This window comes from Marmota flaviventris, chromosome 1, assembly GCF_047511675.1.
Source record: "Marmota flaviventris isolate mMarFla1 chromosome 1, mMarFla1.hap1, whole genome shotgun sequence".
Taxonomy (NCBI): Eukaryota; Metazoa; Chordata; class Mammalia; order Rodentia; family Sciuridae; genus Marmota; species Marmota flaviventris.
Genome location: NC_092498.1, coordinates 215,294,494 through 215,320,446, shown reverse-complemented (window position 1 = coordinate 215,320,446; position 25,953 = coordinate 215,294,494). Strand labels below are relative to the sequence as shown.

At 47.7% G+C, this 25,953-nt stretch overlaps 2 protein-coding genes across 7 annotated transcripts in view; both read left to right on the top strand.

The window, feature by feature from the left end:
• Positions 1 to 920: 920 nt before the first annotated feature.
• Marchf2 (membrane associated ring-CH-type finger 2) lies at positions 921 to 18,017 on the top strand. 5 transcript variants are annotated; one of them, XR_011704925.1, is made up of 6 exons: positions 921 to 1,028; positions 4,896 to 5,123; positions 11,991 to 12,186; positions 14,080 to 14,289; positions 17,028 to 17,325; positions 17,431 to 17,616. XR_011704925.1 is itself a non-coding variant. In XM_027954861.2 (5 exons), exons 2-5 carry the CDS (start codon positions 4,948 to 4,950, stop codon positions 17,563 to 17,565), a joined length of 717 nt encoding a protein of 238 aa, XP_027810662.1. In that variant the 5' UTR covers positions 921 to 1,028; positions 4,896 to 4,947; the 3' UTR covers positions 17,566 to 18,017. The 5 variants fall into 5 exon arrangements, 3 of the variants coding, with proteins under 3 accessions (XP_027810662.1, XP_027810663.1, XP_027810661.1); XR_011704924.1 differs by having other exon boundaries at positions 17,407 to 17,590; XM_027954861.2 differs by lacking the exon at positions 17,028 to 17,325 and having other exon boundaries at positions 17,431 to 18,017.
• Positions 18,018 to 19,847: 1,830 nt separating this feature from the next.
• Positions 19,848 to 25,953, top strand: part of Hnrnpm (heterogeneous nuclear ribonucleoprotein M) — a 49,893-nt gene continuing 43,787 nt past the window's right edge. For both annotated transcript variants that reach the window (XM_027954835.3, XM_027954832.2), the window contains exon 1: positions 19,848 to 19,994. In XM_027954835.3, coding sequence (XP_027810636.1) covers positions 19,882 to 19,994 — 113 coding nt within the window. In that variant the 5' untranslated portion in view covers positions 19,848 to 19,881. The remainder of the gene's footprint in view (positions 19,995 to 25,953) is intronic.

The window sequence follows — 25,953 nt, the reverse complement described above, 5'->3', positions numbered from 1 at the left end:
CCCTGGGTTCGACCCCCAACACCACATAAAAATAAATAAATAAAATAAAGGTATTGTGTCCAACTACAACTAAAAAATAAATAATAATAATAATAATAATAATAATAATAATAATAATAAACACAACAAAGGGCTGGGAATATAGCTCAGTGGCAGAGCGCCGGGGGATTCAATCTCCAGGGCCCCTCCTCCCAAAATTCAATAGCTAGTAAGGCAATAAATATTCTGGCTTCAAAAACAGTAAGATTGGGGATATAGTTTAGTGGCAGAGCTCTTGCCTGGCATGCACGTGGATCTGGGTTCAATGTCCAGCACTGTGAGAAAAAAAAGTTGATTACCAATGTCTGTCTCACTGACTAGATTGAGGTCCACGAGGCGATTATTTGTCTACGTTAATATTTGTCACCAGCGATTAGTACAGTGCCTGGCTCGTTATAATCCCTCCTATTGATGTCTGCTCTGTCTATTGAACGGATCTGTCGCGGGAATTCATGAATGACACATAAGTGAAGTTGGCTTTGGAGTGCTCCACAGCTTCCTAACCCCGCTACCTAGGTTTCTCCTCCGACGAGAAGTGTAAGGGAGGTGATGAACACTTACAAATCACTTGGCAAGAGTCATGTTTAATTCTGTAAAGTCCTATTTACTTACAACACGGCTGTTCTGCAGGTGGCGTAGCCGGCTCCGCTACCGCCCTGGCTGGCGAAGGGGCGGAGCCGGGGCTGGGGGCGGAACCAGGACGCGGCAGGGGCGGGGCCACCAGCCGCGGCGCCGCGGGGCCTGTACCGCCCAGGACGTCCCCGTCGCCTCCGGCCCCGCCTCCCAGGGCGGGACGTGCACGCCTATTGGCTAGTGCAGTTGAGAGGCGGTCGTCATTGGCCCGCGGCGCTGTCGGCTTGGCGGGCGGTGCCCGGACGCAGGTGCCGGCCGAAGCCGAGCGAGCGGCGCAGACGGGCCGGGCCGGGCTGGGACCCGGGCCAGGGCGAACTGAGGGGCCTGCGCGGCCGCCCGGCCCGGCCGCGGATCAGGTAAGTACGGGACTGCAAGTAGGGTCAGAGTACGAAGACGGGTCCCAGATCCTGGGTTCGAGGCCCGAGGTCGACCCCCGGGCGGGACAGGCTCGGACCCTTGGCCTCATCCTTCCCCTGGGACGCAGGGACATTAACTTCCATCTCAGAGCCTCGGGAGGCCTCTGGGCCTCGTCACACAGTAGGAGCCTCTTGGAGCCTCTGTTTCCCATTCTGTGAAATTGGGTCATCCCAGCGCCAATCTGATTCAGGAGGTTGATGATGAGTAAAGCGCCTAGCACACAGTAGGCAGTCGGCTGATGTCCTTCCCTAACCTTTTTTAGAGGGGCTTTGCGTGAAAAGTAGTAAATATTATAACGAGTCAGGCAGTGTGCATGAAGCTGCTCGGACAGAGTGCACTGTGCTGAAATGGTGCACAAAACAGGGTCGGCAGAAATTACATGACTAGCTGCTCTTCAGTTCTGCAGGAACCGGAGTAGGTGTAAGTGCTAGAAATGGTTCCTGTCATAGATGAGGAAGTCAAGGGTCAGAGAAGTTAAGTCTCTTGCCCAGGGTCACACAGGAAATAAGAAGTAGAGCTGGGATTACAATCTCGCTGATGCAGGGCCATGGAAGTGCTGAAGGGCACACAGGAGATTCTCTATCGTGAGTGATGAGGAATGAATGCATTTGGACAGCTTCTACATTTATCCTAAAAACCAATAATGGTGAGCCCTGCCAAGACTGGAGCATTTACCATGTTCCAGGTGCTGACTGTTTTCTCTCATCAAATCTTCCCAACAGCTCTGATGATGGTAATTACATTAGAGCTAATATTTATTGACTTCTTATTTACTGGTTGACAAGCTAGGTATCATTATGGACCTACCATTTTACAGATGAGAAAATTGAGTCTAAGAGAGGGATATAGCTGCTCAAGATCACACTGTGGGGAGTTAAGGCCCTCTGATTGCTCTTTCTTCAATTTCCTGCCTTTTGGAAAAGGAGGTCAGGCAGGCATGGAAAAGATTGGGTGCCCCAGTGTCATTCCAAGCAGGCCTAGCCAAAGGTAGGCTAGGCCTGGAGGCTTCTTCTCAGGAGATCCCTCTGCAAACCTAGTCTACTAGCTCCATCATATTTGACAGAGGGGAAAGATGAGGTCCAGAGAAGTAAAGTAACTTGAACTAGGGTCCACAGCATTAGTGGTAGAATCATGATTTAAAGAACCAGGTCTCTTAAGGCCCAGACCCACTCACGACTAAATTCAAATCCTAGCATTGTTTCTTCCCTGGGCTAGTAGGTGTTCCCCTTTGAGCCTTAGCCTCCTCCGTGGCTGAACGGAGGTAATTATTGAACTTATGCCATAGGTTTGTTGTACAGATTTTATGAAACCCATTTCCTGGGCACTGGGCCTAGTTTGCCCAAGATATTCTGTTAATTTCAGCAGCTCCAGAGCTAAGTCTAACCTGCAGCCTCCCTATTCTTCTATCTAGTTTCAAGTTTGACCCCTTTTAAGTCCAAGCTTGTATGGTTTTCATGGACCTATAGCCTCTGAACCTCACCCTGGGGGCTAGCAGGCCAGGGCCTGAGGGTCACAAGATCATGTTCTTACAGTCTGTGCTGAGAAACAGATACAGCAACAGTGTGTGCACAGCTCTCTGCCAGACACAGGGTCGGGAACTTGGGGACTGCAGGGATCAAGTCTCACCAAATCTATACTTCCCAGAGTTCACTGAGGTGTGGGATGACAGAGATGGTTAAGCAGGTTGAACAAATAGCCTGTTTCAGAGAGGGTTTCATGCCATGAGGGTAGTAGTATGGACATCAGTGGCAGGGAAGGGTTCTCCAGGGAGGTGACCTTTGAAGGGGACACTTCTAAGAACTGTTTTGAGTTTAATGAGATGGTAGATTGCTTGGCACAGTGCCCAATCCTTGGTAAACCTTAACTGTTATTGTTATTTTGGTGATTTATGGGCCTGGTGTTAACAGATTTACCAGTTTGTTGCCCCCTGTCCCCAAGTCTGATAGTACTAATCTACAGGAGCTACGATGACTCTTGTAATGCCCAGCTGTACAGAGAAATGCTAAGACTGACCCTTGAAGGAGCAAAGGATTGGACTGCTTTCCACATGCATTCATTCGCCTGGAGGGTCCAGCAGCTTTTCCGCTGATCTCTGAGCAGGAGTTGGGCTGTAAGCACTTGGGAGGGACAGCAGTGTACACAACATGTTGGGCCTGCCCAAGGGATGTTATCTCAGACATGCAGCCTTCCTCCCAGGCTTCTCCTGCCTTCAGCTGATAACTTGCTTATCTGGCCACAGTGGCCCAACTGTGGAGGCTCAGGCATGTTGGGTTTTGGGCTGAGCTGTTCAGAGGGCACTGTCTGCCAGCAGACGGACTGTTGCATCCCCAAAAGTCAATCAATGTATGTGGATTTTACTCCTCTCTTTGGGTCTCAGACTTTGAGGGGCAGTAGCCGGTCAAAGCTGACTTGGGATAGAGGGGTTACTTCAACGAGTGCCCAACTGGCTGCTCACTTGGTTTCTGAATACTACATGGGTTGCTTCAGGCTCTGGACCTTAGCTCATGGAGACAAAGTCCCCAGGTATTAGACAAGTTGGGAACAGATACTTGTACTGGCATCAAGGGACCTTCTCTAGAGACATCTGTTACTTTCATGATATTCTCAGAGGGAAGCATGCATAGGGATCTGGAAGCCCTATTTCAAGTCTCGCGCGAGCAGTGGGGAGACTACCTATGCTTCCTTTTTGCTATTGAGACTGTGGGGCAGAGGTTAGAATTCTGCTGCAGTCACCAGAACAGACTTCAGAATTACTACCGAAGGCTCCAACTGTTCCCATAGACTCCCCTTGGGGACCAAGGCATAGCTCAGAGCTACTGGTCTGGTGGGGTCAAAGGTTACCACCATCCTTTCTAGCCTGTATCACTTCCTTGGTGACCTGAGGTTTCAAGGTATGTACAGCCTGACAAAAGGCCATGAGCCAGCAGGACACAGTGGCTCATGCTTCTAATCCCAGCAACTCAGGAGGCTGAGGCAGGAGGCTCACAAGTTCGAGGCCAGCCTGCACAACCTAGCAAGACTCTGTCTCAAAATAAAAAGTGCTGGGACTGTAGCTCAGTGGTAATGTGCTTGCTTAGCATTTGTGAGGTCTTAGGTGCTAAGTGCTAGCCCCCAAACCACATACACCCCAGAAAAGTTAAAAACACCATGAGGCACTGGGGCTGGGGCTCAGTGATAGAGCACCTGCCTTGCATGTGTGAGGCACTGGGTTTGATCCTCAGCAACACATAAAAATAAATAATTATGTCCATCTGCAACTAAAAAAATTTAAAAAACAAACAAAAAAACACCATGACTAAGACGGGTCAAAATGACTCACCATTCAGGTCTGTGAGGCCAAGTTCCCAGCTCCGTTCTGCTCCAGTCAAAGGCTGGCTTCTTGCTCTGAGCTCAGCCCCATCCTCGGAGACCAAAACTAAGTGGTTAGCAGGCACAGGATAGTTCTGGTTCTGGAAAGAGCCAATCACAGGGCCTGGCACACAGTAGGCCCTCAATAAGTGTCAGATGGCATTCCCAAGTCTGTAAAGGTGATGTGTGTGGCTTTGAAGGTGAGGCCCGGCATGGCTTTTCCTAGGAAAGTGAGAGATAATGCAACCAAACGCCTAGTGTCTGCCTGGCCTGGACTAGGTTGTGTGTGACATCTCAGCATCTTCATGGTTCCCCCTTAAGGTCCCATTTTACAGATCTGGCAAAATGAGGTTCAAAGAGGCACATCTTTGTACATAGTTCCTAGAGCTAAGAGGGAAATTGAACCCTAGTCCACTGGGCTCATAACTTTGCCCTTAATCTTTCTGCTGACCTCTCAGGCTCCTGGGACCATGGGCCTCAGGCCCTGAGGACACAGGGCTCCCTGTGGCCATGACGACAGGTGACTGCTGCCACCTCCCTGGCTCCCTGTGTGACTGCTCTGGCAGCCCTGCATTCTCCAAAGTTGTGGAGGCCACAGGCCTTGGGCCACCCCAGTATGTGGCTCAGGTGACTTCCAGGGATGGCCGGCTCCTTTCAACTGTCATCCGGGCATTGGACACACCAAGGTAAGTGGTGACTGTGTAGTTCTTGGCCTTTGTCCCTTTTTCTCTCTGTGGTGAATGATTTCTTCCTAGTCTGAGGTCAGAAGTCCAACCACTGAAAAAGGCCAGGCAGTGAATACACCAGAGAGAAGAGCCTAAATGGTAATCACCACGCGGAAGCAGAAAGACAGGCTAGCCAGGTCTGATTGTTTAGGAAAAGCCAAAATTCCAGATTCTTTTTTTGTTTGTTTGGCAGGGCTAGGGGTCAAGCCTGGGGTCTCACATTTGCTGGGCAAATGTTCTACCACTGAGCTACATCCCCAGCCCAAACTCCGGATTCTTATGCAGAATCTGAAGGTTATGTGTTGGCAAGTAACTCCAGCTTATGGGAGCAGCGGAGGGAGCTTATAGGAGTATAGACTGCCCATGCACGTTGAGCGGACTCCTCTGTCTCTCTTGGAGTGTCCCCAGAGGTTATTTCACCACTGTGTCTCTGAAATGGGGACACCTTCAAGTTGGGGTTCTTCTGGGAATATGATGCCATGATCCCTAGAAAGTGAGGTTTGCTACTTAGTAAACATTTGATAAAATGCACAGATGTTCCTTGATCAATAATGGGGTTACATTGTGATAAACCCACCATAAGTTGAAAATGTCACAAGTTAAATGCATTGTGCCGGGCGCAGTGGCACACACCTGTAATCCCAGTGACTCGGGAGGCTGAGGCAGGAGGATCACAAATTCAAAGCCAGACTCGGCAATGGTGAGGTGCTAAGCAACTCAGTGAGACCCTGTCTCTAAGTAAAATGCAAAATAGGGCTGGGGATGTGGCTCAGTGGTTGAGTGCCCCTGAGTTCAATCTCTGGTATCAAAATTATAATCATAATAATAAAATTTAAAAAAATTTGTTGCATCCCCAACCTATTGAGCTGCGTCACTTAGAAAGAGTGTGCTCAGCACAGTAGAGTCTCTGTTGTTCACCACGGTAACCTGTGGCTGTCTAGGAACCACCGGTCACTGCTGCTGTCCAACATCGGGACAGAGACCCGGGAGAGATGAAAATGCAAAATTCAAATGATTATTTCTACTGAATGTGTACTGCTTTCACACCATTGTGAAGTTGCAAATTTTTAAATCAAACTGTTTTAAGTTGGGAACTATCTATATTTAAAACTCAGCATGAGGGGCCAGGGATTCCACTCAGTGGTCGAGTGTGTGTTTACCATGCGTGAGCCCTGGGTTCCATTCCCAGCACCAACAAGACAAAAGTAAAAGCAAAAACAAACCTCAGTGTGAGCCTCGTCTTCCTGACCTTCTATGAGCTCAACTTGTCTGGTTTGCCAATTTGTTATCAGTTCCAAGGAAAAGGATTATTTATTTATTTAGAGATACTACCTCACCATGTTGCCCAGGCTGACCTCAAACTCAAGTGATCCTCCAAAGTAGCTGGGACTACAGGTGTGTTCCAGGGTGCACCCAGCTAGGAAGAGTTTTAAGGGAACCCCATGAACATTTATTTTGTTTTGGGGACTGGCTCAGCGGTAGAGCACTTGCCTAGCATGTGTGAGGCGCTGGGTTCAATCCTTATCACCACATAAAAATAAATAAATAAAATAAAGGCATTGTGTCCAACTATAACTAACTAAATAAAAAAAATATATATATGTATGTGTGTATGTATATATGTGTGTATATATATGTGTGTGTGTATATATTTAGTTAGTTGTAGTTGGACACATATGTGTGTGTGTGTGTGTGTGTGTGTGTGTGTATGTGATGTTTGGGTACTCTATCATGGACCTATGTCTCCAGCCTTTTATTTATTGAGACAGGCTCTTGCTAAGTTGCTCGAATTTGTGATCCTCTTGCCTTAACCTCTGGTGATGCTGGGATTTCAGACATGTGCCACAGTACCCAGCTATTGACATTTAAATCTATTTTAACTCACTTAGATTTAAAATAGCCACCAAATTGGCTAGGAGAATAGAATTGTAAATTATTTTTCTTTCACTTTTTTAAGTTTTACATATTATATTTATTTCATATAATTTAATAAATAAGCTCCTTTTTTTAACTCGATTTTTTTTACTGTGGTAAAATACATAATACTATTCTTCTTACCACTCTAAATACTTTAAACATACAGTTCAGAGGAGTAAGCTCGTTCACATTGTTGTTCAGCCGTCCCCACCCTCCATCTGTAGAAGTCTCTCATCTTCCCACACCGAAACTGTCCAATTCAACAGGAACTCCCATCCCCTACCCCTGGCTCCCACCATACTACATCCTGTTCTGTGGATCCCATGATTCTAGGGGCTTCCTGTGTGTAGAATCATGCAGTGCGTCCTTTGAGACTGGCTGGTTTCATTGAGCATCATGTTCTGAAGGTTCGTCTGTGTTATACTGTCAGAATTCATTCATAAGCATTTTATGCAAAAAATAAAAATAAGTAGGAGTTGGGAGTACATCTCAGTGGTAGAGTGCCTGCATAGCATGTGAAGGTCCTATCCCTAGCACTGCAAAAACCAATTAGATAAAATTACAAGCAGCAAATAGAATCCTTGAATTGCCCTTGGAGGGGGAACTAAGGGCTGCTCCCTAAGTCTTCGCCTGGTGTCCCTTCCTTGTCTGAGCCCAGATCAGATCGGGTAGTCTCTTTCTGAGCTTCTGAGCGTTCTCTGAGGTTTTGGCTTACAAGTCTCCATTTCTGTTAGAAGCCCTGGGGCTGGGTGTATATATAGCTCAGTGGCAGAACCTGAGGTGAGCATGCTCAGGCCTGGGGTTCTGTCCCCAGCAGCACATACATATAAAAAAGAAAGGAGGTAGAAAGGGGCTTGTGCTGGTAGAGCCAGGCGGGGAGTAAGGAGACCCTTGTTGGGCTCCAGGCCTTCCAGCCAGAGCTGCCAGGGCAGGGCAGTGGGGAGGAGGCCTACTGCAGCAGAATGTCCCCATGTAGGATTTCTGAGGAGCTGTGTATGTGGACAGTGCTGATCCAGTGAGTGACCCCCACTTGGCCTGCTCTCCTTTTTTTTGGTACCAAGGATTGAACCCAGGGCACTTAACCCCTGAGCCACAACCCTAGCCCTTTTTTTAAATTTTGAGACAGGGTCTCACTAAGTTTCTGAGGTTGGCCTTGAACTTGAGACCCTCCTGCCTCAGCTTCCTGAGTCCATGGGATTACAGGCTCCACTCTCCCTTTTACACCTGGGAAAACTGAAGCCTCAAGGGAGATGGACACCTGCCAAGGTCACTGAGTGGAACTGAGGCTCGAACCCAGGGCTGCACCTTCTCCTATGGTTCTGAGAGACCCTAGTGAGCAGTCTGGCAGTTCTTGCTCTTGTCCTTGGTCAACTTGTACTGCTTCTCGGGTCCTGTCCAATTGGTATGCGACTAGTGGTCAGGACAGCATGGCACCTTGAGACCACAGGGCCCTCCCGGGTCTGCCCATTGGCTTCATTGCCTGCGCAGCAGTTCAGCTCTCCGAGGGTCTCCTTCTCCATCTCCCATCTGCCTTTGGAAGCAGCTCAACTCAAGCCTGTCCAGCCAGGGGAGAGGTGCTCCATCCAGACCTCCATAGAGCAAACGCCCCTGTTTGTCCAAAGGTCAGCATTCAGGAATGTGACCTTCCTTCCAGCCTCCTGACCAGTCCTCCCAGGGGTAAACAGGGGTCCTTCCCTGCTGCTGGATGGCCCTGGGCTTGGCAGAGGCTGCAGACAGCTGGTTACCATCCTGCTGCTGATTCCAAAACTTCTCCTGGGGAGCTTCTTCTTGCTACTGAGAGCAGCAAGCACAGGACTCAAAGATATCATACCCAGCACCTTTGCCAGTTCCATGACTGTAAATATGCAGCCTTCATATGTCTTCAAGTAGACCCCGAATCCTGGGGGCACATGGCAAAGATCTTGGCAGAGGTTAATCAGGGCAGAGAGTTTTGGACTCAGAAACCTGCAGAGATCAAAGAAGAAGGTCTAAGGAGGAATTGTTTCCAAGACCCAGGACAGTCCCCACAGGCTTGGGTATAGCATCTAGGTGCCTTTTGCCTCTCTGTACCTTGGGCTGTCTGCCCCACAGGCTGTGAGTGAGCCCAGCCCCTTCTGGAAGCTGCCTCAAGCATTTTGGCATCCCCAGCCCTCTGCCTGCCCTCTTCCCTGGGACTTTCTCTGTCACTCACACTGACCTTTCCTTGCTCTTGGAGTGCTCCCTGGGCAGCTCCACCAGGTCTGTGGATGTCTCACCCGCTCTTCCATCCCATTGCCTTCTCAGCTATGTCCCTTGCATTATTACCCTGCCAGAATTTCATGAACAAAGCCCATTTCTCTTGCCTGTCATTTGCAGAAGGCAGTGTTGCAAAGCAGCCTAGTGTGCCCAGGCCCTGGAGCGAGACTTCTTGGTTCAAATCTGGCTTTGTAGATGTCTAGCTGTGAGTTCACATGATCAAGTCAGAACGCCTCAGCTTACCATCTGTAAAATGGGGGCCAAACCAAATGAATACTGCCATAGTGAATTTTCTGTTGCTGTGACCAAAATACCTGACGTGAACAACTTAGAGGATAGATTTATTGTGTCTCAGTTTCGGAGGTTTCAGTCCATGGTCAACTGGCCCCACTGCTTTGGGCCTGAGGTGACCACAGGATATCATGGTAGAAGGGTGTGGCAGAGGGAAGCTGTCAGGTCCTAGCAATTGGGAAGCAGAGAGAGACAGAGCAAGGAAGGAACCAAGATCAGCATGTACCCTTCTAAGCTGGGCGCACGCCTGTACTCCAGTAGCTCAGGAGGCTGAGGCAGGAGGATCATGAGTTCAAAGCCAGCCTCAGCAACTTAGTGAGGTCCTATGCAATTTAGCAAGACCCTGTCTCTAAATATTAAAGTATTGTCCAGGAAGGCCCCCCCCCACAGGTGACCTACTTCCTCCACCTAGGTCCCACCTCCTGTAGTTTCCCCGCCACTTCCCAGTAATGTCATTGAATTTTGAATCCATCAGTAGATTAATACACTGATGTGATTAGAACCCTCAGGATCCAATCATTTCCCAAAAGTCCCAGTCTGAGCATGGCTGGAATGGAGACCAAGTCTTCAACACATGAGCATTCAGGGGACAGTGCAGATCTAAACTGTAACAAGCACTTTCCTTACCAGCTCATTGTGAGAATGAGACAAATTAATCCTGATGTTGCCCTTAGAATAGTGTCTAGTTCACAGTAAGTGCTCAATCAATTTTACTTTATTTATTTGTTTATTTTTTTTGTACCAGGAATTGAACTCAGGGCACCTGACCACTGAGCCACATCCCCAGCCCTATTTTGTATTTTATTTAGAGATAGGGTCTCACTGAGTTGCTTAGCACCTTGCTTTTGCTGAGACTGGCTTTGAACTTGTGATCCTCCTGCCTCAGCCTCCCCAGCTGCTGGGATTACAGGTGTGCACCACCGTGCTGGATCCCCTTTTTGTTTTTTCTGAATGCCCTTCCAGAGTTTTACAGGATTTCCCAGAACAAACTACAAACTGAGATTTTTGCCACTTCCGCTTCCCTGAGTTGGTTTCTGGAGAGGGCTTGTCTCCTGGGAACTTCTGTGTGGGGGGGGTTGGGGGCAGGATCAGGGTATGGGTTTGGAAAGGAGCAGGCCTTTTGCCCTTTACTAGAGAGAATAGCAGCTTGGGGCTAGGGCTGACCAAAAGCAGATGTACTGAGCTCTTTTGAAAGCAGCCAGGCCCCACCCCATAGCAGGAAAGCCTGAGAAAGGGACCGAAAACAGTTTCCGAGGGAAACTGGCTTATCTGGAAAACAGCTCTCCTACTCAGCGTCCTTTGTGTGTTCCTGACAACCTCTGCTTCTGGGCCGCAGTGTTTGGAAAACAATGACTCATGCCTGGATGGCCTCTGGGCTCACTGAGGCCACACCTCTGCCTCCTGAGCCGCCTCAGGAAGGACCTAGCCTCCCCAGAGACAAGGTGGGGGCTGGAGACTTTCCCAAGGTAGCTCTCTGTGGGTGGCTTTATCTTGTTTCCCCCCTCACAGGGGCAGAGGAGCCCACGAGCAATTCTCTAGGGATACACAGGTTTCTTAGGCTGTGTGGCCTCAGGTGCGGTTATATCCAGGGTTTCTAAAGATGTCTTTAATAATCTGCCTTTCCCCTCCAGGCGTGGTGGCACACGCCTATAATCCCAGTTACTCTGGAGGCTGAGGCTGGAGGAGCCATGTCAAGGTGCAGGCAGCAAGTTCAAGGTCAGCCTGGGCAACTTAGTGAGATCCTGCCTCAAAATAAAAATAAAAAGGGCTGGGATGCAGCTCAGCAGTGAGCAGCCCCAGGCTCAATCCCCAGTACTGATGAAACAGAGTAAAAAGGGAGTCCTCTTGCCTGGTCTTGGCGCTCCTTCCCTCTGTGCTGGCATCGGTCAGCTCTAAGCTACTGCCAGCCTTGCTGTTTGGTGTTGGAGGGGGTGGTAATTTTAGAGATTGATTCTTGGTGGCTCTGATTGCATCACATGAGCCCTCCTCTGAGTCAGTCCCCCGACAACATGGGATGTATGATGTTCTCATTGGTCAGGCCTAAGGTCATCAAGATGTCATCAGCTCTGCCCTGGTCCTTGAGGACCAACAGTTGAGGGTGGTATTACAGGAGGAGAGAACTTTGGGCAGGCAGGTACTCAAGATACTCACCTTGGGCCTACAATGCCCCAGGAGTTCTGGGAGGGAGTACATCCTTCCCGCTGTGGGAGTCTGAGAAGGCTTCCAAAACAGGAGGCTGTTTGGAGCTGGGTATTGAAGGATGAATAGGAGTTCCACAAATGCCAATGCGGGGCAATGATGAGTTCGTGATCTAAGAGTGTGCAGTGAAGCAGGTGTAGGCATGAAGCCCGATCATTGCTCATGGGTCCTATCTCTGTAATCCAGTGACTGTCCCTTCTGCCGGATCTGCCATGAGGGAGCAAATGGGGAGAGCTTGCTGTCCCCATGTGGCTGCGCCGGCACACTGGGCGCCGTGCACAGAAGCTGCCTGGAGAAGTGGCTTTCCTCATCCAACACCAGCTACTGCGAGCTGTGCCACACGGAGTTTGCAGTGGAAAAGCGGCCCAGACCTCTCACAGAGGTACCCTTGGGAGCCTGAGCGGGGGAGGGGAGGAAAGGAGGCCTGGGGCACAGATGGGGGCTGCCCTGGGGAATCAGCTTCTCCCTGGGTGAGCCTCCCTACTGCCTTCTGGGCAGACTCTGTGGATGGGGCTGGGGGACCAAGCCTGAGGTTGCAGGTCCACTGTGCCTGCTCCCTGATCAGGTTCACTCTGTCACTAGCAGGCACTCCTTGAGCACCTCCAGTGTGCCCACTGCCTGTCGGGTGCTGGGGACCCAGCCACTGACAAAGGCCCATTTGGCCAGTGCTCATAGAGACGAAAGTCTAGGCAATCAATGACTTGGCCCGAAAGTGTGTTGCAAAGGGTAGGGCACGTAGGGGACAACAACTTGGGGGTCAAGAGAGGCCTTGACAGGAGGTGAACCCCAAACTAAGACCTGAGGGAGGAAAGAGCCCAGGGAAGGGTGGTGCCAGCAGAGGGCACAGCAGGTGTGAGGGACCTAAGTACTCCCAGCAAAGCCTGAGTGGCTGGAGTGGGTCGAGTTAAAGGAGGAGCAGAGTGACCTAGGAGGAAGTGGCTGCAGCCACACCAGGCTGTGTGACCTGCACCCAGACACTTAGGTTTTAGCCTGAGTGTGACAGTCAGATTAAGACAGGACACTCCCAGGCGTGGTAGTACCTCACTGCTGCTGCTCTCCTTGAGCCTGCCTGGGTGCTGCCCAGCCTGGCGTGGGGTGGCCGAGAACTGCAGAGTGGATGTCACTGGGCTGGAGAGGGAAGAGCAGAATCTAACCCTGAGAATGAGGAGGCTCCCTAGAGTAGTCAGGGCCATCGCAGTAAGCTCGGGAGTCTGTGGGACCCCAGAAAGACAATGGGAGGGAAGGTCCAGTTCTTGCCTGAACACCCCTCTTGTTCCTCTTTGATCTTCATTTTCCAGCTGAATAGTACTCTTCTCCCGTGCACCTTGTCTAGGCCTCCCATGCCTACCTCAGGGCCTTTGCACCCGCTGTTCTTTAATGGGGAGCTCTGTACCCGACTGCCATTCTTTTGCTCATTCCAATCTCCTCATCAAGGCCTTCTCTTCCCTGAGTATCCATCCCATTCATACCTTCCCTGTTTGCAAGGGAAAGCAGGGACCCTCTCTGTCTCACTCACTGAATTTTGTGAACAGTGCCTATCTCTCTTGGTCCATGATTGCAGAAGACAATGTCAGATGGTGGCCAAGCGTGCTGGGCCCTGGAGCACCACTTCCCGGGTTCCAGTCCTAGCTGGCTTTGTGGACCCCAGGTTGAATATCCCTTATATGAAATGCTTGGATGGGATCCAAGTCAAAGTATGACATTCAGTTGTGTTTCATATATACCTTATACACATAACCTGAACTTCATTTTATATAACATTTTGAATAATTAAATGCATGAAACAAAGTATCACGGTATGTAACTTTTCACTTATGGCAACATGTCCCCACACAAAAAGTTTCAGAATTTGGAAGATTTTGGATTGTAGATTTTTGGATTAGGGAAAGCTATATAGCTGTATTAATTTGCATAAACGAATTAACCCCTCCATGTCTGTTTCCCTTTCTGTAAAATGGAGGCAAAAGTGACTTGTGGTTCACCATTGCTCAACAGCTAGGCACACACCTAGCTAGGCGCACACCTGTGATCCCAGCTACTGGGGAGCCTGAGGCAGGAGGATCACAAGTTGGAAGCCAGTCTGGGCAACTTAAGAGACCCTGACTAAAAATCGAAAGGGCTAGGGATGTGGCTCAGTGGCAGAGTGCTTCTGGGTTCAATCCCCAGTCCCTAACAAACAAACAAAGGTAGCATGGAGGCTGGTCCAGGCGGGGCCACCTCTGGCCCCTTGGCCACTCTCTCCACACCCGGCTTCTCCTCATCTTGCTCCCTGCAGTGGCTGAAGGACCCAGGGCCTCGGACAGAGAAGCGGACGCTGTGCTGCGACATGGTGTGCTTCCTGTTCATCACACCACTGGCTGCGATCTCAGGCTGGCTGTGCTTGCGCGGAGCCCAGGACCACCTCCGGCTCCATAGTCGGCTTGAGGCCGTGGGGCTCATTGCCCTCACCATCGCCCTGTTCACCATTTACGTCCTCTGGACGCTGGTGAGTGCTGCCAGCCAGGGAGTAGGCAACTGGGGGGCTCCAGCTACGAGCAGCGGGGCCAGGGGTTTGGTCAGTGACTTGGGAGTCTTCTGTGCAGGTGGCCCTGGGTGGAAGCTTCCCCTGAGCTCACCCTGCATCTCGTGAAGCTCCAGATTCTGAGCATGGCAAAGGTCCAGGGAAGCCCCAAGCCAAGCGTGAGCCTTCTGCTTCAAAGGCGTAAGGGCATCTGATCACCATTCCTGAGTGGAGTCCTTAAGCTCCAAGTCAGAGAGTGGGCATGGGCCACGGAGGGAGGAGCAAAGGTTGAGCAAGAGGCAGGGATGTGATCCCAGCTCCTCGGGGCTGAGGGAGGAGAGTTGTCTGAGCCCAGGAGTTCAGAGCCAGTGTGTCCAACACAGTGAGAGTCCATCTCATCCCTCAGCCATAACCGTTGTTGTTCAACTGTGGGGCAGTCTCCTCCATAAATGTTTTTCAGCCTCGGGGTGTAGCTTGGAGGCAGAGCCCTGCTTAGCATGAGGGAGCCTCTGGGTTCCATCCCCCAAAACAAAAGAGGTCTTTTTTCTTTTAAGAGATGGGATCTCACTGCATTGCCCAGGCTGAACTTGAACTCCTGGGCTCAGTGCCTCAGACTCTGGAGCACCTGGGACTATGGGTGCATACCAGCATGCCTGTTTTCCAGAAGTAGATGTCAGTGTATCCACCAGCATATACAAGTCACGTGCTGCATAACAACATTTCTTTGGAGAACAGAACACATGTATGACTATGGTCCCATAAGCTTACATTGCCTAGTTACACCATACCTGCCTTAGATTGTGTCAGCCCACTCGAAGATGCTTGCCCAGTGACAACACTACCCACTGATGCATTCTCAGGACGTATCCCTATTGTTAAGTGACACAGGATTGTATTTTTTTTTTTATACAAATAGGTTGAAACTGGCCATAGGTACTGTTTTGCTTCTTTTTCTACTTTGCTAACATCCTTTAGAAAAAAATGCAGCCTCCCAGCAGTCGTTCATTTTATGGGTGTACTATATTTACCTAACCAATCCCTTTTGACAGACACTGGGATTCTTTCCAGTGTTTGTGTGTCCCTTTCCCTCCACTCCTTTTTTTTTTTTTTTTTTTCTCTTATGAACAGTGCTTTGGGCACCACCTGTGCAATTATTTCCTTGTTTATTCTTGGTTGTTCTGGCTGTGGAATCCAGAGCCTCATTCATGCTAGGCAAGCGCTCTTCCATAGAGCTACACCCCAGCCCTGCATATATTTCTTTCTTTTTTTTTTTTCATTCTCAATTATTTTATTTTTATTTATTTTTAAATATTTATTTTTTAACTTTAAGTGGACACAGTATCTTTATTTTATTTTTATCTGGTGCTGAGGATTGAACCCAGTGCCTCACGTATGCTAGGTGAGCGTGCTACCACTTGAGCCATATCCCCAGCCCCTCTCAATTATTTTAATGGACATTTCGGAACTAAACATGGTACATTGCCCGGTGACAACATAAGATGATGGTGATATCATTAATAAAGTCAATTGATACTACATATCTGAAATTATAGAGGGGATTGTTTCCCAACACTTTGGCATCACTATTTCATTTGAAGTCCCCCTCCTGCTAACATACGCTGTCTGCAGATCATGTTTCCAGCTCCATTTTATAGATTCTAACAAAGATTCCAAGACAATGATTTGACCCACGACTCTCACATATCTGATTCCTAGTTTACTGCTTCTTCTACCCCTTTCAACAAAAATATGATTCAAGTATCAGTGATGTGTCTTCTGCCTCTTCTATTCCTGAGTATAACTGCTCTATCTTTTCAACCAACAATAACTATATAAGTAACTTCATGTGGCTTTTATAAAAAGAGAAATGGGACAAGGTAGTAAATAACTTTGCTTATATTTCTTGAGAACTTGCTTGGTCAAAGGGTATAAACCACTGACATTTTTTAATTTTGAAACACAGACTTTATTTTTTAGAGTAGTTTTTTGGGCTGATAGAAAAATTGAGCAGAAAATACTGGAATTTCTACATATAAATTTTGTCCCCACAACTTGTGCAGTGCGCGTCCCGCCCCGCGGCCCCCCCCCCCCCCCCCCCCCCCCCCCCCCCCCGCAAACCAATGTCAGCATCTTGCACTGAGTGGCACATTGATGCCAGGACACATACTTATCACCCAGAGTCCATAATTCACAGTAGAGCTCACTCCTTGTACATTCTATGACCTTGACAAATATATGGTGTTTCCTCCTTTCTAGTATCACAGACTGTATCTTTTTTTTTTTTTTTTTTTAGTACCAGGGATTGAACTCAGGGGCACTCAGCCACTGAGCCACATCCCCAGTCCTATTTTGTTTTTTTATTTAGAGACAGGGTCTCACTGAATTGCTTAGCTTCTCACTTTTGCTAAGGCTGGCTTTGAACTCAAGATCCTCCTATCTCAGCCTCCTGAGCTGCTGGGATTACAGGCGTGGCCACTGCACCAGGCTCAGAGTGTATCTTCATTGCCCTAAAAATCCTCTGTGCTCCACCTATTCAGCCCCTCCTCCTTCCCCACAGATTTTGGCAACCATTGGTCTTTTTACTCTCTCCGTAGTTCTGCCTTTTCTACAATGTCATAGAGTCATACAGTACATAGCCTTTTTCAGATGGGCTTCTTTCAAGTAGTCATGTTCATTTAAGGTTTCTTTGTGTCTTTATGGTTCGATGGCTTACTTCTTTCTAGCACCGAATAATATTTCATTGTCTGGATGCACCACCATTATTGAGGAACATCTTCGTTGCTTCCAAATTCTCGTGATTTTGTGACTGATTGACATTAATCCCTTGCAAAAGGCTGAATTACTGCACTCCTACCAGACACAGAAAGGGAGTGCCTTGCTTCCTGCTGGGGTGGGTAGGGTCTCTCATTTTTTAGGATTGAAGCTCAAGCAGAATATCCCAGGAGAGCCAGTGGGTGATTGTGTGCACAGCCTGCTGGCTGTGCTCCTGAAAATGGGAGCTGGACCCTGGATCAGGCTAAGGCAGGTGTCATGGGGCCCTTTTCCTCCCTTGGGGGTAGGGGCTGCCTTGTCCTGCCCACCCACTACAGAACTGCCCTGCAGGTCTCTTTCCGCTACCATTGCCAGCTGTACTCTGAGTGGAGAAGGACCAACCAGAAAGTCCGCCTGAAGATCCGGGACACAGATGGCTCCGAGGATTCCCACCACTCCCCGCTGGCAGCTGGACTCCTGAAAAAGGTGGCAGAGGAGACACCTGTGTGAAGGCCAGGCTGAAGGGGCCCTGTGGCAGAGATAGGCCAGAGGCAGCTGGTGATGCCCTGGTGTTTGGAAGGACAGAAACTGCCCGACCCTTCCTGCATGGCCAGAACGCTTCCTAGGCCAAGAGCCATGCCAAGTGGAGCCTATTCTGTGATCCTATGTGAACATATTTTTAGGTTTTTTGCACACTGTTGTTCATGACAAGGACAGATGGACATGATCCTGAGCTTCAGATGGAGCAGGCACCCTGATCTCATTTGAGGTCCATTTGGCACCTCCTGGGCCAGCAGCTGTGGCCATGCATCAAGGGTGCCCACTGGGCTGGAAGGTCCCAGCTTTTCTTGCTTCCTTGCACCTGGCAGGCTCGCTCTCCTGGCACCCTTGACTTTATGAAGTTGCACTGAGTTTCAAAAACCCATCCCTGAATGAATAAAAGGAGCCCTTGCTGGACAAAATGGACTCGTTACTTAAATTTCTAAGTCACTCAAAGTGAAAGACTCCATGGAGGTAAAGAATAAACAATGCTTGGCTTATTTTGAGGGATCCATTATGAAGCCCACAGGAAGAGGCAAAGTCTGATTTTTTAAGTGAAGAGCAGGTAGCAGGGTTATGTAATAAATGATTTTAAGAATCTATATGAGGCTGTGGCTGTGGCTCAGTGGTAGCTCATTTGCCTGGCATTGTGAGGCACTGAGTTTGATTCAGCACTGCATATAAATAAAAATAATAAAGATCTATCAAGAACTAAAAAATATTAAAAAAAATACATGTGGACCTGGGGCACAGCTCAGTGATAGAGTACATGCTTAACATGTGCAAGTCTTGGGTTACATTCTCCAGCACCACCAAAAAGAAAAAATAACAGTTAAGAACAGTTTCCACTCATTTTGCATCTCCCATGCTTCAGATATTATACTGGGCCCTTTATGCTCACTAAGTAATCTTGATACTATCTGTACTTATGAGAGGTCACCATGGATGAGGTCCAGTTCTAAGCCTTCTCAGAAATCCTCCCTTTCTCTGATTCTTGCTATCACCCTCTGGGGTAGGAATAGCTATTATCTCCATTTTACAGGTGAGAAGACTGAAGCCCAGTGCAAGAAAACCTTTGAGGTTCTATAGCCTTAGGAAGCTGAGTTGGGAACCCTAGGTCTGCAATGTCTCAGTGCTGAGCCTTGTGCCCCACCTTCCATAATGACTCAGGAAAGAAGTAGAATGTGGTCATGCTAATAACAGCACCTATTTCTGAGCGCTTTTTGCATGCCAAGCTTTATACATTCCAGGGCTTAACAGTGGCCTGCATTTAATGCTCAGAGAAGCCCCTAAATATGGGTTCTCTGGAGTCTCTTATTAACTCTACTTTCAGATGAGCAAATTGAGCATCAGAGCAATGGGGTCACTGGTTCAAGGTCAGACATCCCTGATGGATCTAGTACAGTGTCTGGCCCTTCTTATTGTGTTCTGCACAAATTCCTGCCTGATACATAGCTCACCCACAAAGAAAAACCTTTTCTGCCCTGACTGGGAGGGCAAGGGGAAGCTAGTTTTGCAAAGTGCATAGACCAAGAGGCTGGAACTTGCTTGGCCTGTAGAACAGAGTAGAGGACTTTGTGGCTGGAACAGTGTGATTAAGGGGCAGGGATCAGAGAGGTAGGCAAAGTGTCCTAGGAATGGGTGGGTGGTGCACTGGTGGTCTGCAGAAACACAAGATCACTTCCAAACACATTAGCTCTGCTGGTCCTTGAGGGTGCCCCTCGCCTCAGCAATCTGCATAGTCTTGCACCTATTTCTCCTCAGGCCAGCTTTGGAGTGTGGTGCCCCAGGTATGCCAAGAAGAGAAAAAAGCCTTCGTACTTCTCTTCTAATAGTTTAAATTACATCGAGAAGAAAGTTTTAATGTGGTGTTAGCCTGTCTCTAAAAAGTCCTCTAAACCTTCCAGGAACCTCCAGACAGAACTTTCGCTGTCCCTCTCCCCAGCTCTGGTTACAGAAAGCTGGGCGTGACTAGGTCCAGGTGTGTACACGTAGGTGTGAAGGGTAGACAGATGCTTCCCCTACAGGACTTGGAGCGCATGCGGAACGTCGGGTAAGTGTTTTAAATCAAACTTGTTGCGTGAATGAATGAATCCAAAGCGGCGGGTCTGCGCTTGTGCCCGGCGGGGGCGTGGCCTGGCCAGAGGCGTGGCCCGGTGCAGGAGCGGAGGAAGCGCGAGCGGATCGTGTCGCGCGCAGGCGTTACTGGTCGCTCCGAGTCACGTGAGCGCGCAGGCGCAGCGCCGCGCAGCCCGCTCCCTCACACAAAGCCCAGACGCGGAGAAAATGGCGGCAGGGGTCGAAGCGGCGGCAGAGGTGGCAGCGACGGAGCCCAAAATGGAGGAGGAGAGCGGCGCGCCCGGCGTGCCGAGTGGCAACGGGGCTCCGGGCCCGAAGGGGTAAGTATTCCATGGGTCGTTGTCCCGGGGCGGGCTCCCTCGGGGCGGCCGGCAGCGGCTCCGTTAGGTCTGTTGGCGGCCTTTCCTCGGCGCGGCCTCGTCCCTGGACTTCCCCTGCCGAGTGCGGGGGTGGCTTAGGCTACGGGGAGGGGAGCCGCGCGGCCCTAGGAGCGCTAAAGGATCACCCCCTACCGGCAGGCGTCTCGTCTCCACTCCTGCCGTTCCCCGGGCCGGGTCCTGCGTCGCTAGCGAGGCCTCAGGCCGGGTCGCTGCGCGCGGGCGTGATGGCGCGGGCCCCGGAGCCGGAGAAGCGCCGAGTCCGAGGCCCGCCGCGACGCCTGCCTGTTGGTGACCTTGGACTCGTGGTTTGACCCCCCCCGCCCCACCCCGGGTCTCAGTTTCCCGACCCGTGAAGTGGGGGAGGGGAGGGAGTGCGCGCGCAGGGCCTCGCGCGGTCATTCCCGGTAAACGGCAGCCGAGCGGGGGAGGTGTCGCCAAGGGCCGCTCGGCCGTGGCCAGCTCTTGCCCCCCCCCCCCCCCCCCCACAAAGCTCGCAGACCGGGGTTCCAGCCCGGCGGGCAGAGTCCCTCGGAACTGGCTCTGGCTTTGGCTGGAGGCCGCTACCACCGCTCCGCGCGCCTTCTCCCCAGGTGCGCAGTAGGTATTAGTAGAAACCAGCAAAAAGCGGGAGAGAAACCTCTTTGGCGTTTCAGGGGAAACTGTTCCGTTTTAGTGGGGAATCGCCCACTTCTAGTCTCTCGTCACCTTTTCGAGTCCTATTTCGGGATTGTTTAGAATCCTTGTTTTTCCGAAGTTTCTTTAAAGGAGTAGAGCATCAACCTGTGCCCCGATGAAACGCACTCATTCAGATTACAATCACTTGACAAACGTGGAGGATGGGGAGGACTTAGGCACCCATTGGATTTCCATTTCCGCCATTTATAAGATTTGCTGTTTTCACTATTTTCAGGTGTGCATTTCAGTGGAGTTGAGTACATTCGTGATGTTGTGCAACTTCCACTGAATCCAGAACTTTGTCATCATCCCAAATATAAATGTAGCCATAAAACACTAACACAATATTCCCCTCCTCCCCTTCCACACTGTCCCTGATAAGGCCTATTTTGTTTCTCTATGAATTTGTCTTCCCTCAACTTTTTGACCTGTGAGGCTTAATGAGTTTAGGAGGATCGAAAGTGAATGTAATTAAGCACTTAACCTTAGTGAGCATTCACCATATAAATCTGGAGAAAAATCCAGATTCTTTCTCTTTGATGAGAAAGAATGATGGGCAGAAACAAAATAATTATACTGTGGTTAACTGGTCCTGTAGAAATCTAGAGAAAAACGTATACATTCCTAGCACTTTACTTTGGAAGCTGAATAGCCATGCATTCCTTTCTTTCAGCTTTCTCCCCCTTTCCCACTGAGCTACATCCCAAGTCATTTTTATTTTTAATTTTGAGACAGGGGTCCCACTAGGTTGCTGAGTTTCGCTTCAAATTTACCATCTTGCCTTAGCCTCCCCAATCACAGGGATTACAGGCTTGCATCACTCCCACATCTGGCATGACAAAAGTTGTTGAAATTAAACTCTTTAGAGGCCCATATCTAGAGGTGTTATGCAGATTGACTTTTTTTTTTTTTTAAATTTTAATATTTAGTTTTTAGTTTTCGGCGGACACAACATCTTTGTATGTGGTGCTGAGGATCGAACCCGGGCCGCATGCATGCCAGGCGAGCGTGCTACTAGTTGAGCCACATCCCCAGGCCCTGACTTTTTTTTTTTTTTAATAAACTTTTTAAAATTGTTGATAGACCTTTATTTTATTCATTTATTTGCAGAGCTGAGAAACGAACCCAGTGCCTCAAACATGTGAGGCAAGTGCATTATCATTGAGCCAGAACCCCAGCCTAAGGATTGACATTTTTGTAGTATAGTAATTAGGCTGTTAGAAGATGATCAGTGAGGAGCCTGAAGGAACCGTTCCTCCCCCACCTTTGGGAGCCTGATGTCCTTCCCCAGGAAGAGAAAAAAATGATTGAAGAGAGGCAGAGAAGACCCTTGAGCAAAGACCAGGGATTTGGCTATGTGCTTTATTTTATTTTTTCAGGGCTGAGGACAGAACTCTGGGCCTTGTGCTAGGCAAGTACTCTGCCACTGAGCTAAATCCCCAACCTCTATGTGCTTTTTTTTTTTTTTTTTTTTAGAAAGAGTGTGTGAGAGAGAGAATTTTTAAATATTTATTTATTTTTTTAGTTCTCTGGGGACACAACATCTTTGTTTTGTATGTGGTGCTAAGGATCGAACCCGGGCTGCACGCATGCCAGGCGAGCGCGCTATCGCTTGAGCCACCTCCCTAGCCCCTATGTGCTTTATTTTTAAGAATAATTTTTTTATGGTGTTAGGGGTTGAATCCAGGGCATCATGCTTGCTAAATGGGCACTCATACTCCCAACTCTCTACTTTGTACTTTATTTTTTAAAAACTGAAGTTATGGCAGAAGGTTGGAGCACTGAATTGTAAGCTAAGGAATTGGGATTTTTACTTTGAAAGCCTTTAAGAGATGGGAGGAAAATAGAAGCTGCTCTTTTGACTTACCTCTGCACCAGTAGAGGGATGTGCTATAGACCAGAAAGGCAGTCAACAAGCTTGATAGAGGACCCTGGTAGTAAATTGTGTTTTGAAGCATGTGAGATATGTGTCCTATTTATTTATTTTGGTACCAGAGTTTGACCAGTGGTGCTTAACCAGTGACCCACATCCCCAGCCCTTTTTTTATTTTAGAGACAGAGTCTTGCTGAGTTGCTTTAGGACTTGTGAAGTTGCTGAGACTAGCTTTGAATTTGGGATTTTCCTGCCTCAGCCTCCGGAGCTGCTGGGATTACATGAGTGTGTCACTGTGCCCTGCAAGATGTGTTCTATTTAGAGTCAGGGTTTAGAATTAGATTATATAGGGGGGAAATAAGTAATATGGTTTAGTTTTTTTTTTTTTTTTAATTAAAGGTTATATACAGTATTTAATGTCGGAGACTTGACCTGCTTCCCTTCCTGATTGAATGGAATAGTTTTTTATTCTTTATTTTTTACTTGTTCTAAACAGTTATCAGTGACAATAGAATGCATTTTGACATATCATACATAAATGGAATGTAACTTCTTATTCTTCTGGTTGTACATGATGTAGAGTTACACCAGTTGTGTAATCACATATGCACATAGGGTAATAATGTACAATTCATTCTATTATTCTTACCCCTGTACTCCCTCCCTTCCCTTCACTCCCCTGTCTGATCCAAAGTACCTCTGTTCTTCCCTAGTCCTTCCTCCCTATTATGTGGAGTAGTTGTTTTAAAAATAAACATTAATATTTAGCATAGATTTCTGAGGAGGTGCTGTTGGTGTTAATTCTATTCTACATTGAGAAAGCTTTTGTTTGTTTTTGTGGTGCTAGGGATCAACCCAAAGCCTTGAGTTTACTAGGCAAGCACTCTACCCCCCAGTGGGAGAACCTTTTTTAAACAGTTAAGAAAACAAGTTGGCCAGAGACTGCAGGTGAGACCATTTTGACATTAAGTCCTCTGCTGCTTCCTTAACACTACCACTTGACAGACATTTGAATTGTTTTATTTAACCCAGATTCTCTATCCTTTGTAATGTTGACTACTTTAAAAAAGTGATTGTAGGGCTGGGGTTGTAATTGCCTAGCAAGCATAAAAATAAATAAAACAAAGATATTGTATACTTGGTGAAAAGGATTTTTTTTTTTTTTTTTTTTTTGGTGGCATTTGATTGAAACCAGGGGCTTTTCGACTGTTGAGCTGGTTCCCCAACCATTTTTAATTTTAATAGGGGTTTTGCTAAATTGCCCATGCAGACCTTGAAGTTGTGATTTTCTTCCTTACCACCCCAGAATTGCTGAGATTATGGGTATGACTGGGTTGGGACAAGGAATTTTTTTCTGTACTGGGAATTGAATCCAGGGACATTTAACTACTGAGCGACATCCCCAGCCATTTATATTTTATTTAGAGACAAGGTCTTGCTGAGTTGCTTAAGGCCTGGCTAAGATGCTGAGGCTGGCTCAGCCTCCCAAATTGCTGGGATTATAGGTGTGAACCATCATGCCTGGTTGGGACAGGAATTTTGAAGCACATCAGAGTGTTCTGGTTTAGAATGGGAGTTTTGGATTATTTGAATGCATGTTTCCAGAGTTTCACTTTGTGTATTGATTTTATTCATTGCTGGGAAAAGAAATAATAGCCTGCAAATATTAGCTTGCTTTTTAGGGAGGATGTTTCTCAAATGGACTTTCAAATTATAATGATTTGCAGTCATAGGATTAAAAGCAGAGTTTCCCTTTGGTAATTTGCAATGGGTTCAATATCTAGGTTTCCTCAGCCAGGACTCTGGTTGGTATCAGTAGATGCAACATTAGAATCTATTCTCCCCCCCCCCCCCCCCCCCCCGCCTCTCTTTGAATAACCTTTATAAAGGTATAGCGTACATATAGAAATGTGCGCCAGTTATAAAAGAACAGCTCAATGAGTTTTCACAAATGGCACACAAGAGCTTTATTAATCTACTTTTAGTTACTGTAACAGAATCTGAAGCTTGAGTCTTCCATTCCCTTCCTTAACCCTCAAGAAAATTATTGGTAGGTAATTTTGTTATTGCAACAGTTACTGTGTGCCAAGTCTCTCCTTTTAACTTGTTAGGGAGTAACCTTCATTTATGGATGAGAGAATTGAGGCCAAGTAAAAGACACAGTTACATTGGGGTAAAGACCTTGACATATGTCACCTGCAGTACTGCTCTTTAGGTATTTTGCTTTAAACATTTACCAGTTCTGCCTTTTGTTGGGCTGTTCTTTATTGAATCTCACAACACTTTTGTGAGCTACCATGGATACAGGTTACGCTGGTTTTGCTGGTAAAGAACCAAGGGCTGGGGCTGGGATTGTGGCTCAGCAGTGGAGCGCTCGCCTAGCACGCGCGAGACCCTGCATTTGATCCTCAGCACCACATTGAAAAAAATAAATAAAGGTATTGTGTCCAACTACAACTAAAAAATAAATATATATAAGAAAAAGAACGAGGGGCTGGGGATGTGGCTCAAGCGGTAGCGCGCTCGCATGGCATGCGTGCGGCCCGGGTTCGATCCTCAGCACCACATACAAACAAAGATGTTGTGTCCACCAAGAAGTAAAAAATAAATATTGAAATTCTTAAAAAAAAAAAAAAAAAGAAAAAGAACGAGATAGGTAAAGAGTTGAGTCACATGGGTAGGTAAATGGTGGACCTGAATCTTGAAATGCTCTCTACATCTTACATGCATTGTAAGAACTCAGGGTTTAAAGGATTTCTGTGAAGAATCACTTAACATAAGGAATGGTTCTTAAATGGAGAGGAAGGATTTTGCCCTTCAGAAGATGTGATCAGAATTTCAGGGTATTGAGGAGATGATCTTTCAAACTATACGTTCCTTGATTGAGAAACTACAAGTAATGAGAGTACATATTACACATGATAAATCATTGCTTTAATGCAGTAAATATAGCAGTCCTTTGTGGAGTAAGCACTCAAAACTTTATTAGTTGTGATCTTTATGTATTGTACAATTCTAGTATGTTGGAGCGGTGATTAGATAAGGTGAGTTTTCAAGGAAACCAGTCAGTGAAATTATTCCAAAACCATACTATATATAATTAGTCTTATTTTAATGGTTCAGGACATACTTAAAAGATATTTTAGACTTTGTTTATCAGCATATTATTAAATAACAATTTGATATAGTGTCAGCATTTTTATTTGACTGTGTCTGTTTAGAACTTTGGATTGATAATTGGGTGCCAGAATCTAGTTTTCATTGGCAAATTGGAATTAAGAGAGCCAGTTGGCAAATACAGTATTGGTAAAAAATTTAGCTGGTTTAAGTAGATCTGCCTATTGAAAGATT